Here is a 15420-nt window from a genome sequence, read left to right as displayed (position 1 = left end):
TTTTTTAGCCTGTTGCTTATATGATTGCAGATATACAGCCCCTGTTTTAATCAGTGGAAACTTTATTTATTAAAATCATGCTTTACATTATAGTTGTGTACATTCATTTTGTGTATTAACTTTAATGCCTGTTCAGATGTTGGGAAAAAAAAATCAAATGGTATCCTTTCCTCTCCCCTTTGCTTTTCTGCCCTTCAACATTAGAGGTACATGGTTAAACCTTTTAACTTACTTTTCACAGAAAATCATTCTGCCCCTCCAGATGTTACCACTTACACCTCAGAACACTCAATACAAGTAGAAAGACCACAAGGATCAACCGCACGGGTGGCACCAAAGTATGGAAACGCTGAACTTATGGAGACTGGTGATGGTATGTCACAAAGCAAAACTGGGGGGTTTTTTGAGTATCATAATCTTTTTAGTGGTTACTGTATGCATCTGCTCTTTGTTTCTTCTGGGCACTTTTCACTTATAAACACATACAAAGTTGCAGCATCTTTACAGTCCCAAAATAAACTGGTATAAATGAAGCCAACATAGAGAAATGTTTCTTAATCAGCAGAGCTGATTCCCTGTAGAAATTGTTTGGCAAAAGAAAGCAGTGAATCTCTAGATCTGCTTTTATCATGCCGCCTGGTTACAGCTAGTCTGTTTTTTAAATGGCAGAGAAAGTGACATGCTAGGATGGCTACATCTTGAAAAGTGACGTGTTTGAAGTTTTATTTTCTCAGTATTTTTTTTTTGAAAAACAGTTATTTGTAAACCCTTCCTTATTTACTGCTCCTCTTTTCTAAAAGTTATTAAGCAATATTTCAGCAAGGTGTGGAATTGTTGACCAAGTGTATCACATCTAAACTTAGCAGCTTCAGCTCTAAAAACCACTTGGTAAAAGTTTTGGAGCCAACCTTCTGGAAGGGTAGGAAGTTGAAATTCCTGCAATGCAGTGACAGAAAGCTATTAGTTCAGGAACAGATGACGTGAACGTTGCAGAGGCTTTGCACTCAACTAGGGAAAAGGGAGGTGATTGATGGGATTATATTATAAAAGTGCCCCTTGCCCCACGCTCCTGTTCAGAATTGAGTTTTTCAAAGTGCTGTACGGGCAAGCACGCTCCCTTTGGAGATCGCTGGCTGGTGGGATTGGCTGTAGGGATGTTCAGAGAATACAGGGTCATGCTGAAGTAATACAAACATGTGAACCATGTTTAAGATGGATACTGGACAACAGATGTCCACTACAGTGTAAAGAGCAACCCAGAATAAATGATGGGGCAGAGCCTATCACCCACACTCCTTGCTAAACTGCGGTCTAGTCAGACAATGTTGGTATGACCAGTGATCATGGGGAGAGCCAATGCCTGTCTTCTCACTGACCATTGCCAGTGCCGCCTAGAAGAGTTCTCTAAGGTCACTGACATTTGCTATAGGGAGGTTTTTTTCACTGTGCTTCTCTCCCTCAGTCTATGTGCTGTTTCCCCTCTAATTTTGCAAGCTCACTCTGACATTATTGTATTGTTTTTAATTAAACTAGGCATCATTGTTCCTTTTTGCTGAAATGATCTTAATGTCTTGATGTTGAATACTTGAGTCATGGTATGGCATGAAACTGTAGTTGTGGTGGCCTTGCAGTCCTAGACTTTTTCTTACCCGACTTAACGTCTGGTGGCGTTCAGCGTAGCGGTCGACTGATGTCTCCATTGATCCCTGTCCTGCAGGAGTACCAGTGAGCAGCAGAGTGTCAGCAAAGATTCAGCAGCTGGTCAATACACTAAAACGGCCCAAACGACCACCATTACGAGAGTTCTTTGTAGATGACTTTGAGGAATTGTTAGAAGGTAAAATGACTGTTTTTCAAAAGGTTTGGGGATCTCTTATTAAAACTCTGTAAAATGTTTGTCTCGCACATTGACTTTCTAGAAAACTAAGTAAGCCCTCCCTGTACTGGCAAGTACCAAAAAGCATCAGTATTCAATGGAATCTGCTTGTAGTGAGCTTGGACGTAGTGCTATAGAGTCAAAAGTCTCTCTTGTTTGCTCGGCTCCTGGTTCTCCTTGCAAAGAAAGGACAGAAGAGAGTAGAGGGAAGCTTTGCTTTGAGAACAGTCAGCTGTGGGTTACAACCATTGCTTTTGAACACCAATATGAGAAAAACTGTCAGTGAGGGAGCATGTTAAATGTTTTACATATCCTTTGTGTAACAGAGAAGCATCAAAAAAATGAACTAAATGTAAGATAGAAACAAGGATAAAGTCAATACATGGAAATTTTTTTTTTTTTTTAAGGAGGCCAGTGCTTTGAGAATTAAGATTTGCCAGGATGTGGAGATTTAAATAGTCTTCATAGTAGTTTATTAGAAGGCACTGTAACAGAACGTGACTTAAATCAGTCTGTTACTGATGACTTGTTAAAGTACATTTTTTCAGTAGTTCTGCAGTTCATCTCATTACTGCATTTTTGACAGGAAAAAGTATTCTCCATCTCTCTTTAGGAATAAAGAAAGGTTGATGATTTCGAAGATAAATATATGCATGCTGCCTCAGCAGTTTCTTTCCCTGCTTATAGAGCTAGTGTAAGGCTAAGCACGTGCATTCCTGAGATGTTTCAGTTGCTTCATCTCTGTTAAAGTTAAAAGTTAATTATTCTGTTATATTTCTCTGTTGCTTCTCAATACCTTCTAACATTTATTATTTTCAGGATATTTTGCAAAGGTAACTTATTCTCTTGGTTACACAGGTGTACACAAGGTATAGAATTTACATGGTAACTGTATATCTTTTCATAATCATAAGTTCAACAGCCAGATCCAAACCAGCCAAAGCCAGAAGGAGCTCAGATGTTGGCTATGCGTGGGGAACAATTAGGTGTGGTTACAAATTGGCCGCCTTCTCTGGAAGCAGCTCTGCAGCGATGGGGGACCATCTCACCGAAAGCTCCTTGCCTAACCACTATGGATACTAATGGAAAACCACTGTATATTCTCACTTACGGTGAGCACTCTTCAAACTCCTTGTGCTTTTATATATTGTATACAGTGTCTATGTGTATAGTAAATGCATACATATACAGTGAAAAAAGTCCTCCAGTGATGCATCTGTTCCATTTCTGAGCAGGGTAAGACAATTCTGAAGCTGTTGGTGTCTGAGTATGGATTGCTGAGGTGTTATAGTATAATTTATTTTACAAAGAGGAAAAGAGCTGAGTAGATACACCCATGGAATCACAGATTATAAATTAAAACCACCTTTTAAATAGAAATACATCCTAGGGCAGATTTTCCTGAAGATTAATGTCTAAATCTGTTGCCCTTGGATATTGCCCAGGCTTTGTTCTGCAAAAGCAGAACCTGTCATACAAAATTCACCAGCTTCCTGAAGAAGTTGAAATAGGATTTTTTCCCGTGTTCTACTGACATTGTAGTAAGTGTGATTTGAGTTATTCCTCCTGATATGTAGTTGTACAGATAGCAAATGTACCCCCTTGAAATAGATTTGCCAGGATATATTTCCGTGCAATCTTTGGTATGTTGATATAGTTCAATGTGTACTGCCTGACAATCTATTGCAACCAAGAAAGGCCAAATAAAAATAAACATAAGGCTATCTCTGACAAATAACTCCCATATAGCTTCTAATTTTGAGATGTTCAGGGGACGTTTCGGAGATGTTCAAAGGAATTATTATGAATAACTGTCAAACTTTGAAAGCAAGTTGGAACACTTCTGTATGCTATTGATATGGATATAAAACATGATTTTGCTTTTTTTATTTCTACCTTCTCAGGGACCTAGAGTTCTGTGCAGAGAATGTTTTTACATGCTGTGATATAAGGGTCTGTCTGTTTTGTTCAGTGCTGAATGCTCCTTTCCATTCAGGAGTCAGACTGAGTGATGGTCCCTGGCCGAAAAGATGTCTGCTGCAAGTTTGGCATTGCAAATATAGTTAAAGGCTTTTAAAGCATAACAGAACCTTTGCAACTGAAGGTCATGCATGAAACATTTTCCCTTCAGGTACCTTAGAGTTAAGAAGTTACTTAAATTAGGGAGCAAACATATGATTCACCATTGATCAATGTTTTTCTTCCTTAAGGACATTTACTTGGAACTAGAGAAGGATTTTAAAGTTTGCAATTACATGTTTGCGGAAGAGCAATTCATATCATCTACTGAATGCCCTAAATAAATTGGACAGGAAAGGAAATTAAGATGTTAGTGAGAACCACACCATTTTTCTGAATATGGGATTCTGTCCAGAGAGTCTGAGCACATGTCCTGCTTCGCCTGAAGGGCTGTAGGCTGAGCAAATCAACCTGAGGAACTCATCCACGTGGCTCACGGAGCCACCTAGCCTGCTTCTCTGTCCTAAGCTAACTCTCTCCAAACCCCTCTTCTAAATTGTCCAAATCCTGAGAAAAATGGGACTAAAATTCATGTTTTCATTACTTTCATTTGGCAGCACTCTAAGATGTGGTTTTTGCTGTTGCCTTTCAGTAGTTTCCTGAGGTCAGAAAAAATAAATTCTTTTTTTTTCTTTTTTTTTCTTTCTTTTTATAGATAAAAGAAGTTACAAACCAAAACATTTCATAAGAGATTTAGTGAATTCTTCTTTGCTAGCTAGATTTCAAGCTGACATTCTTCTTCATGGGAAATGTCCTTTCACTGTGCCACAGCAGTTTTCTTAAATGACAACTGCTTTTGAAATATCATTAACATTACAGCCACCTGTCATTTTATTGGTGACTTTATGAATGATTTTGCTGTAGCTATTCCACCTTTCGTGTCTATAATATTTTCTAGCAATTGTGGGAATGGCATTTTTTAAAGTTGAACATTAACAGACATTAAGCCTTGAACTCAGCAAAGACACTCTTATTCATGAATTTTCATCCCTCTGCATAGTGCCACTGGCCCCAGTGGTAATAAACTTTTGAAAGATGAGCTTAACCCACAATCCTACCACATGGTATCAATGTGACACTTCATTTCCTTGTGTGCATGCTATGATCAGATGACTAAAACTTTAGAATATCTACACTGAGGACTTTCAGTAGCCTCTTCTGAGTTTGTACCTCACAGTTATTTTCAGGTTCTTTGCCAATTTAAGGAAGCACCATTACCAGGATTTTTCATATGTTCACTATTTTGACAAATATTCAAGAGTTTTAAGAATAAATCTAAGTTTCTAGAGGTTCAGTCTTTGACATGTTACCAACATGGTCACTATGCACCTCTTCTTGAATATTTTACCTCTGCTTACTGTTTCTACTTCAGTCTCTTCTCACACCCTCTTGTGTCTTCATGGAAATCCTCTTCATTCATCCTTCAACTTTCCGGTTAGGAGGAGGCTTCTGCATGATGTCTTTTGATCCCTACTTTTTTCATTCACAGCGTCTCCTCCAGTTTCTTGTCTCTGCATGGATGAATTGCAGATTTGCCTGTTTATTCCAGACTTCTTCCCCTCTTTTCAGACTGGATTCCAGGAGTGTCTCAGTAGCTGTTAGGTCATAGCCCGTCTGAGTAGGAGTACTTATTCCCTTAATACCAAGCATATTTATCTCCTCCTTTGTGGATCATTGTAGACGATATTGCCATCCTGCCCGTCACTCGGGCTGTAACCTGAGTATCATGCATGACCTGGACATTTCTTTAGTTTTGTACAGCCATTTTGTGTCCAAACCTCGCAGGTTATTTTGGGAGCAAATCTTTGCAAATGTAGACCTTTTGCTGCATCTACATGGCAAAATCTCATCCCGTCAGTCACCTTAGACTCAATTCTTACAGCAGGCTCTCTCTGGCCCTAAAAAATGCAGTGTTGGCCTGTTGCATCTATCCAGGATGCTTTCATCCTTCCCCTTGGTGGCCTTAGATGCTGAAAAGCTCTCTGAGAGTCCACAAAATTCTCCTTCTCCAAAGCCTTCCTCACAACTCTTTTGCTGTCCTGTCCAGAGACATCTGAGAGTGGTCAGACCTATGGCCCAGCAATGATGTGCTGTGGTAGACAGCGGTAGATTGGTGTGATGAGACCACCTTGTGTGATTTACTGGAATGAATTTCCCTACCTAACAGTGGCTGATGCGGATATGATACAGTTAGTGTGGATTTAAGTGATGAGTGCTCTAGATCATGATGTGCTGTTGTGCCATAAGGGGAACTAGTTTAAAGAAGTTACTCTTTCAGCTGTTGCTTAAAATCATCTCTGCCTTCCCATTCCTCTGCAGGATTCATCTAATTCATAATGCCTTATATCTCCTGTGTCTTTTTCGGCATGTTTTTTGAGCTTTTTGTCTTTATGGCATGTCAGGACTGTTTCCTTCCATGTGTCTCAGATTACTGTAGATAGAAGAAATGAATAAGTGCACTTGTAGACTTGATGTTTTTTTCAAGGAAGTTTTTGAAGCGGTTTGCCTCAGTTCTTGAAGTTCTTCTCAGTGCCCCAGTTGTAATCTTTATTTAATGTACTCAGAACTCTTAAACTCTTTCTAGTGAATGAAACACTATGAATATTACTTATTTCTCAAATATTTTGTTCCTTTGGGAATTTGGTTAAGTGGAGAACATCTTAGTTAAGTTATTCACAATCCCTTTATAAATCAAATCACTGAATATGCATAAATTGAAATGTCTGAGATATGGGAAGGAAAGATGTCTTTATTGGGTTTTATGTAAGTTGGAACTCTGACTAGAAACCTAATATGTGCTTTGAGGAAAAGGAAGACAATTTCTGGCTCAAAGTTAGTCAGAGTAGTCAGGCATCTGGTTTTGGTATTGTTAGTATTAATAACGAAGTGCTTAGTGATTTCTTAGAGGAGAAATGTGAATAAAGGACAATTAAATCCTGTATAGTACTTATGCTATCACAGTTACTTTTCTTATTTAAAATGATTATTCTAAGAAGAATCAGAAAGGCTGAGGAAAAAGTAAAAAGCTGAAAGTAATTTGGGAATGAGCAAGTTTTGAGGTTTCTTATTGTAACCATTATTAAAAACAACAAAACAAGTACCAGTTAACTACATCTGATTCAAAGAATCTCATTTCCTTTATCTAACACTTTCTGTAATCAGATTTTTTAAAAACCATTTTCAGTAGCTCCAATGTATTGTTTCCCACGTCAGAGGCCCATTGGAGACAGCAAGGCTAGCAAAAAAGAGCAGAGAACGCTCTCTGGATAGAGAAGTATTTTTTCTATATCCATTTGGATTCTGTGGAGAAAGAAATGCCTGAAAAATGGCACTTTTTTTTCAAATTAATTGCTCATTAAAAAATAATCAATGCAACTGTAAACATTTTGAGGCCAAAGTCATGCTACCTTAGCAGAGGTGATGGAGCTTATACTGGAGATACCCTGAGATGGCTGAAACTGAACAACAGACTGAAAATAGCCAACCCCAAGCCATGCTGCAGCTGGCATGTGACCCGGCCCCCCGTGTCCTCTTGCTGCGAGAATCTCCTAGGCCAGGAATTTCACAATTATCAGGAGGAGAGAGAGGGAATCAAGACTCTTCTAACCAAGTAGCTATGTAACCAGACTGTCCTTATCTCTGAAATAACTCAGTGCTTGCAGAGGTTTGGATAGTCATGGTTCCATTCCCTAGATAGGTACCAATCTTATGATTGTTTAATACTTTAAATGTTTATTTCCTTAATAAAAAGACAGAAAATTACTTTAAAAAATCTGTATTGCAATCTATGGTTAAGACTGGAGTATCAAGCACTGTAATAGCAAGGTTACCTCTATTCTGAGTATGTCTGGAGTCTTTTATTCTCTGCAACAGAACATTTTTGTTCTTTTTCTTTGGATTTTTTCTCCCAAAAGACAACAATTTAATTTGCTGCTCAGGATGGATCTAAAGAGTTTATGAAGAAAGGGTTAACAGAGCAGCAGAACTGCGACTGTTATTTTGCAAAGCAGACAAAGTGCCCCTTTACCTGCATAGCATTAGGAAGTTTGCCATTTACACCAGATTTAATAAATACTTTTGTTTCTATTAATATAAGAAATGTCATACTGTGATACTGAGAAAATGAATATTTGACAAAATTATTTGCAGTTAAACTTTGGCAGTCTCGCAATTGCTGTGCATGGAGATTGGTAAGCGACCACTGGTTTGGCTTTGTTGAGTTAGTGCTGTGTGGTTCTGAAAAGCGTCCTGAAGATGAAAGGAAATTGATTGTGGTTTGTTTTCTCTCTGAGTCTTCTCCCTGATACAGCTTTTCTCTTATAACCTTCTTTACATTCAACACAAACATATAGTCCTTTTACAGATTTGTGAAGGAAGAGGAAGGGGATTTACTTCAGTGTCATGTGGAAAGCATCTAATTTTTGTTAACTGATCCCTTTTTGTGTGGTTTTTAAGACCTGGTGGTTTCCTTTACCTTCATAGTATGTTGCTTAACCAGATGGGTTATTAACTCACTCCAGCTTGCTAAATTTTAGTTGGTAAATGATACTGCCCTCTGAATAGACTGTTAAAAAAAGAACAAGACCGAATACAAGTGAAGTGTAAAATATGTGGTTGCTGGTGTAGGTTTGTCACTATTCAACTAAATCAAGATTCCAGCAGCAAAAGAAAAGGGACTTGCCCCACACAGGTGTTGACAGTGTTTGTCACAGCTGCCAGAAAGCGAGATGCTGTTTTCCATCCTGTCCTGCCGAGAATATCTGCATGCGCAATGTCTGCCCGATATGGCTCAGCTTCAGAGGCATAGCAGTACTTGCTGGTACTGGCTGGGCAGTGGGGGCACTCAGCTTAGTTTGCAAGTGTGTGAAGAGCATTAAAGGTGACTTGGCCTCCCTGCATGAACACGCTGCTAGGGTGTGCAAGTCTGGCAGCAGCGCTCTGGGCGAGTGACAGAAGTGGCTAAGGAAGATATGATGATCTTTAGAAGATGTATTTCAGTAAAATACTTAAGCAATTACAAGTTAGGCAATGACAGATGCAGAGAAAATCTTAATTTCTTACCATCTCGTGGAGTTATACAAGATCTTGGAAAGCAGCACCACAATTAGCAGCTTGACAGGAGGTAAGAACAAGGTTATAATTTGTAGTAGCAGCAAGGTGTGCATTAACTGTTGGGTTTTTGTTTTCCAAAATCAACTTGGGAAACTGTTCTGTGGACACCTACCAGTCTGCTTTGTTTGGGAAATAGTTTTGTGACCTGAAAACTGAGGGGTAATTCAGGTACTTAAACATCTAGTGCCCCGCGTTACCACGATGTGTGTGTGTGACTGGCAGACACGGCACAGGGTCTGCAGAGCCCGGGCCCCTTCTGGAGGGTACCCTCGTGCCCGAGACACCACCGGACACCCAGATCTCTCGCTAATGACTTACCTCTGCAGATGACTTACCAATTCTTCATTTTTAAATGCAAGGAAGTAGCTGCTCATATATGGCTAGCGAGCAGATCAGAGCCTGGCAGGGACAAATCCTGTCCCTGGTGAGGCAGGTAGGAGAGTTGTTTGAAAGGGTCCTGCTGCAGCGGGGACGCGGGCAGGAAGGTGAAGAAGAGGAGGGCTCGCAGGGTCTAGTCTTTACCTGGGGAAAGGGCGGGGAAGCAGCAGCAGTGCTCGAGGGTCCTGCACCCAGTGGCGTGTGCTCAGGCAGGCTGCAGGCCGGGCCAAGGGCAGCCTTCTGCTGCGGCGGCGTGGCTGGAAGAAAGGAGCTCTGGCACTGAGCTGAAACACGGGCTGGTCCGCTCACCACTAAATAAAACTTGCTGCTTCAGTTTCCTACATCTGCCCTCCTGTCTTGAAGCCAACTACAAGAACTTCAAGAAGATTAATGGCAGTGTGTTTATCTGAGGAGGACCGGTGCTTCATTGCACTCCAGCTGAGGACAACGGGCCATATCCTCAGCGGCCCCAAACAGCCAGATTTCCGCTGTAGCCCGTGGAACGAAGATGGTTTACCCCGCACAAGGGTCGGCCGGTGGCACTAAGCCCTGCCCGAGAGCAGAAGCCTTGGATGAAGCCCAGCTGGCCTCCTCGCCGAGGCCTCCCTCTCCCGCTGTGCAGATGTGGCACTGTGTGGAGGTCGCGGCAAGGTCGCAGCGTCGGGATTTGTGGGAGAGGTTTTAGCAATCGGCTTTTTCCCAGCAACATCTAATCTCTCAAGTTTGCAAAGGAAGAATTACACTGAATTGCAACCTGGGCAGAACCAAGGGAGGAAATACTTCAAAGATTTCCTTCTTTATAACATCCTCCGTTACTGAGGGCTTTTATCCTGCCGTCGTGGAGTCCTTTGTATTTCTCAGTGACGTTGCGGGGGCCAAACAGCCAAGGTGGCAGAATAAGCACATGGTTCAGTCCACCTCTGGTCAGAAGCTTGTCTCCCATCCAGCAGCCCCAGATCTGGCCCTGATGATTCACACATTCCTGGCTCCAGCTTCTGGATTACTGCTCCCTTTGTAGCCCCTTTTTTATTTATTTTTTGGAACGCAGCTATATACCCTGGAAGAAAAATTACGCGCTTCCTTTTAAGCCCGATCCAGTTTTAAGATCCGCATGGACTTTGCTCTGTCTGCTTGTGAGGCTGCCTTGCCCCTGGCTGCTGCTGCCCGCGCCGGAGCAGGCAGAGCCTGCAAGGCTTAGAGCGAAGTTACGGAGCTTTTAAGGGCTGCGGGAGAGGCTGTATATTCCAGCTCCTTCCCAGCTGAATGCAAACTAGCTTCTTTGTTCCAGGTTTCCACAGTTTCATACCCATATGCACATGCCGTTAGCTTGGCTTATTAACATAGTTTGGTATTGCACCAGCAAATAGAGCAGGAAAGGGCTGTGGTGACAGAAAATGCAAGTCTTTTCTGACCGTTAGAAAATATTACGGGCATTTTTTGTGCACTTCGAAGTGTATTTAAACAAAAAGGTGAGGAATTAGGGAGGCAGCCTTATATGCTCTATGTTTCAGAAGCCGAAATAAAATTTTGGCAATAAAAGAGCATCATGACAAAATGTATTTAAAGACTTAATTATTTAAAACTTTACTAGAAAGTACTCCTTTAAATTTTCTTAGCCTTTGAGAAAAGTTAATTTCTGCATTTACTCAGATCACTTACGTGGAGATGGTTGTACTGCGTACCCAGGTACTTCTGAAAGAAGGCATCTAAATACTTTAATAGGAATAGCCCTTAGATTTTTAAGAAAATATTGTAAGATGGCACATTTGATAGATGAAAAATTAGTGTGAATACATCACAAATGCGAATTTAATACTTACAACAAATTTAATCTCCATAGCTCAGACAGAACTTTTCACAGCAGCCCCTTATGTCTCTCAGAAAAGGGATTAAAAACTCAGTGTTCATTTCAGGCTTGAAAGTGTTTTGTGTAAAGATGGTTCTTTCTTGCAATTCAGAACTTTTGCTAGGCTTTTCATTTCCATTCTCCAATTTTCTGTATCGTTACTAATTGCTCTTTTAAGTTTGTTGCCACTGAAACTTTAATGTTGGAGACCTTTAAGGAAAAGAATATTTGCTTTCTTAAGGCATCCTTGTTTTTATCCTACTCGCTTGTCAAGTTTAAGTGTTGACTGTAGCAGCAGGGATGCTTTTAAAGACTTTCTTTCCATCAAATGCAGGTAGCTCAGCCGTAGCTCTATGAGGGTTAATCCTGCAGATGTACTCCTGTATCCATGCTGAGTTTCTAGTGGAAGAGAATTGAGTTTATTTCTGAGCATCAAGGTGGTTCAGCATGCAAATACTGGAGTAGTTTTAAATAAATTAAAAATTTTGCTAAACATAGTTTGATGATACAATATTACCATTTTCGTAAGAAGTAATTGCATTTAGTACTTTCTCAGTAACAAGCAGCAGTGACCCTTCCAATTTTCCTTAAGAGGAAAAAAAGAAATCTGGCCTTCTCATCGTACGTTATATTTACATCAGATTTGCACTTAAAAATAATTCAGTAGTATTGCATTTTATAACCAGGATGTGGAGGAACTTATTATAACAACTGCTTGGCTTAGTTATAAATAGCAATGCTGCCTGTTTGGGAGCCTGAACTGCTGAACCCCATAGGTAATCCGTTGTCAGAACCTATTATCGTTTAAGTTATTGGTGGGCATGAATTAAAGATTTGTTACTGTCAGACTGAATACTGCTTGAAGACAGTACCTAGGGGCCAGCCACAACAAGGGCTGTTACGCTCGGTGTTGTTCAAATGGAAGTAACAAGGTCTCTAAACAAAGGCAGTCCTAAAGAGCTTGCGTACTTGGAAGATGCTGATCACTGGAAGGATTAATGAAAGGCATGTAACATGGCCAACGAGGTCTTGATGAGAGACTTTTTTCTTTAAATAATATTGGGGTATGGTCTTGATAAGGATTAGCTGAGTGCAGAGATGGAGAGATGAAGCAAGGAAGAAGAGAGATGGTTAAAAGGAAGGGTACCTGGGGCAAGTGAAATGAAACTGAGGGAAGGGAGGATATGGGAGGGGGTGAGAAGAAAAAGCCAAGTTAAATGGAAGAAGGCCCAGAATTAAAAGTGAAATACAGCATACGGATGTGCTAAGGATCAGAGGGTCCCTGCTGCTTCAGTGTGCCCCTTTGGCTGCGAGGTTTCTGTTTGTTGGGTTTTTTTCCTTGTCTCTGCTTCTTGGGACTCCTTTCCTTTTTGCCTTGGTGGCTTGGGGTGGGGGAAGTGCCATCATGAAAGCTGAGTAATATGCTCGGAGGTCAGCTTGCGCTGAAACACGGCTTGTCCACCTTGCTACAGCTAAGCGTGTTACAACGATCTGTCCGGACTTGATGATGTTCCAGCCACAAAGTAAGAAAACTACTTCTGCCATGAAGAAAACTATTCTTACTTTTTATTTTCTTCTTAAAAATGATGCTGTCTTGAAAAAAAGAAGTTCAAAGAAAACTTCTGATGAGTATTTAAATATTTTCCACTAGTCCTGGTAGACTGTCATATTTAGTTGGAAAACTAGTAATGTTCCTACTATTTTTTTTCACTGCTTCGATATTCTTTCCCTTTAGTAATCTTGTAAAACATAAGAAGAATTTTAAAATTAATTTCACAAATTTTGTGTTAATAGGCAAACTTTGGACCAGAAGTATGAAGGTTGCTTACAATATACTACATAAATTAGGCACAAAACAAGAACCAATGGTACGACCTGGAGACAGGGTGAGTATCTCAATGATTTTTAATTACTAATAATTCAGATCCCACGCTGACAAAGAGAGAATGAGGTGTTTGGGGTGCTCAGAGGAAATTAATGAAGTGAAATGTTGGCGGGCTGAAATCTGCCTTTTACTCAGAAAAAGACTGATCATTCAGACAGGTGTTTTGAATTGCATAATAAATAACCTGAGCTGGTACTCACTGAATGGTAACTTGAAATTGTGGCAACATCAACAATAAACATTCCCATGGAAAGTGATTTTTGGACATAGAACAGCAGTCTGTTTAGTAAAAGCTTGCTTATGGAGCCTGGAGGTGTCATGTGGGTAAAAAACTTACTTACTAATGACTTTGTAGTTGTTGAGATGGTAGAAACAAGAGAAGCATTGTGGAGGACAAAGGCAAGCAAAGTAAGCACGTTTTGGCAGCCAGTTAAATAAATAAATTACGCTGACTGGTAACATGGAGAATATTTCCATTCCTGGTTCCTGACTGATGCAGCTACTGCTAGAGGCTGAATCTAGGTGGGCAGATAAAGTCCACAGAGAGCCAGGGTTACAGAGGTAACACTTGAAGTTGTTAAATGAAGACAAGAACGTCCTATGGTTTTGCTACTGACGTACTTACAAACCTACCACTTCCTCTGTCAAGGCTGGCCCAGCCTGCTACCCCTTTTCTCTGCCAGAGCGTGTATAGAAATTTCCACAGGTCCCATTCCAGGTTGGCTTTAAGCCGTGGAATGGAGATTCCAGAACAAATTTGTCAGAAATGCAAATTTTAGTCCTGCCTTAGTGCCTGGAGTTGTGAGGATAGGATTAATTCTTCCTCCCTGATAGCAATTCTCAAACTGTTGGTTTGCTTGGTCCCCTTGTGCCACACATGAGAAACATGTCTGTTTGCATTACACATTTCTTAGGGCTTCAAAAATGAAAGCATGCAATAATGCTTCCCAAAAGAAAAAAGAAGAAAAAAAGATAAAAAAATGAAACCTGACAGTCCTTCCTATGTTTCTTTTTGAAATAAATCATAAAGAATTTAACTAAAGGATCTCTAGATCCTTAATCTAAATTGCTTCCTACAATGGCATTCAGCCAGGAGTAGGATCTAAAGAATCTCTTTTACTTGATACACAAGTGTGTCTCTAAGCAACAGCAGAAGAAACAAGTTGTTCAAGTGTACACATCAAAACAATCCACCTAGAAAGCTCCAAAAGGAATAAAGTTCACGTATGGGCAGTGTGCATCTCTCCCTATCTATTGGGTGCTAACTGCCCATCTTCGTATTCATTTACTGCAGCAGCCACTGGCATCTCCTAACGTTAAGAAAGGATTTATGGATAATTCAGGCTGAAAGCTGGAAGTTTAGCTAGTGCAAGACACTTAAACAACAAATTGCAGTTCTTCTAAAATAAGTCCACCTAGATTACAGTGAAACAAATGTTTATAGCTGAGTGCTGAAAGCATATGCTTTGCATTGTAAAAACATCTTGCCTAGCATCCCTGTGTAACAGAAACATGATCATTTGAAGCAACTTCATGTTGAAGATGGGGTGTTACTATACTTCTGATGTTCTAGGCTGTTATTCTGGCTGTTATCCCCCTGTTGTAATAACATAAAAGCTTTCTGACCTCTTTGAAGATGGCTTTTTATTCTAAGTAATGTATTTTGTGTGACAACAGTTAAAGGTAGTTTTTAAATACTAAATGAAATACAGACATATATTTCTGGTCTTTTCTAAATGAGAGTGTAATTGTTTCCTTATGTTAATATTCTATAAAATTCAGAAAGGCCTTTTTCCCTTTAAAAGCATCTTCTATCAATACAATCTCTATTTTTCATAACTACCATTACATCACTCCTTAGGTTCTTTGTCTGAGCCAAAAAATAGATGAATATGCCTGCATTTGGTTCCCTATTTCTGGTATTATTATAGTACACGACAAACTGCATTTGCCTTCTATAGTAACTTCAGAAATTTAACCTTGTGTCACCCCAGACAGCTGCCTGGAAATTAAGCTTGCACTCTGAAATATCTACCAGATAACCAGATTCTCATCTGGTAATACACACTCTATGGGGTTTTTTCCTTCAGCCTTATCCCTTTTGGCTTTTACACACGTTATTTATTTATTTGGTACGGGTCTGTTAGTGATTAATGTTTTTTGGAAGGGAAGTTAATGCCTCATTCCCACTGGACTTCAGTGAGATTTTTTCACCTCTGTCAGCTCCTTTGCAAAGATTCCCAGCCAAACCTTTGCTGCGTATATGTAAACAAAGACCAACACAAAACGCAACAATCCTCAAAG

At 40.1% G+C, this 15420-nt stretch overlaps 1 protein-coding gene across 6 annotated transcripts in view; it reads left to right on the top strand.

Annotated features, from left to right (window-relative positions):
- Nucleotides 1-15420, top strand: part of DIP2C (disco interacting protein 2 homolog C) — a 327852-nt gene that overhangs the window by 216009 nt on the left and 96423 nt on the right. For 5 of the 6 annotated variants that reach the window (XM_075492425.1, XM_075492419.1, XM_075492423.1 and 2 more), the window contains 4 exons: nucleotides 242-373; nucleotides 1718-1837; nucleotides 2791-2988; nucleotides 13026-13117. In XM_075492425.1, coding sequence (XP_075348540.1) covers nucleotides 242-373; nucleotides 1718-1837; nucleotides 2791-2988; nucleotides 13026-13117 — 542 coding nt within the window. The remainder of the gene's footprint in view (nucleotides 1-241; nucleotides 374-1717; nucleotides 1838-2790; nucleotides 2989-13025; nucleotides 13118-15420) is intronic. The other variant, XM_075492421.1, reaches the window with a different exon arrangement.

This window comes from Mycteria americana, chromosome 2 (assembly GCF_035582795.1).
Source record: "Mycteria americana isolate JAX WOST 10 ecotype Jacksonville Zoo and Gardens chromosome 2, USCA_MyAme_1.0, whole genome shotgun sequence".
NCBI lineage: Eukaryota > Metazoa > Chordata > Aves > Ciconiiformes > Ciconiidae > Mycteria > Mycteria americana.
This window is presented reverse-complemented; position numbering and strand designations above follow the sequence as displayed.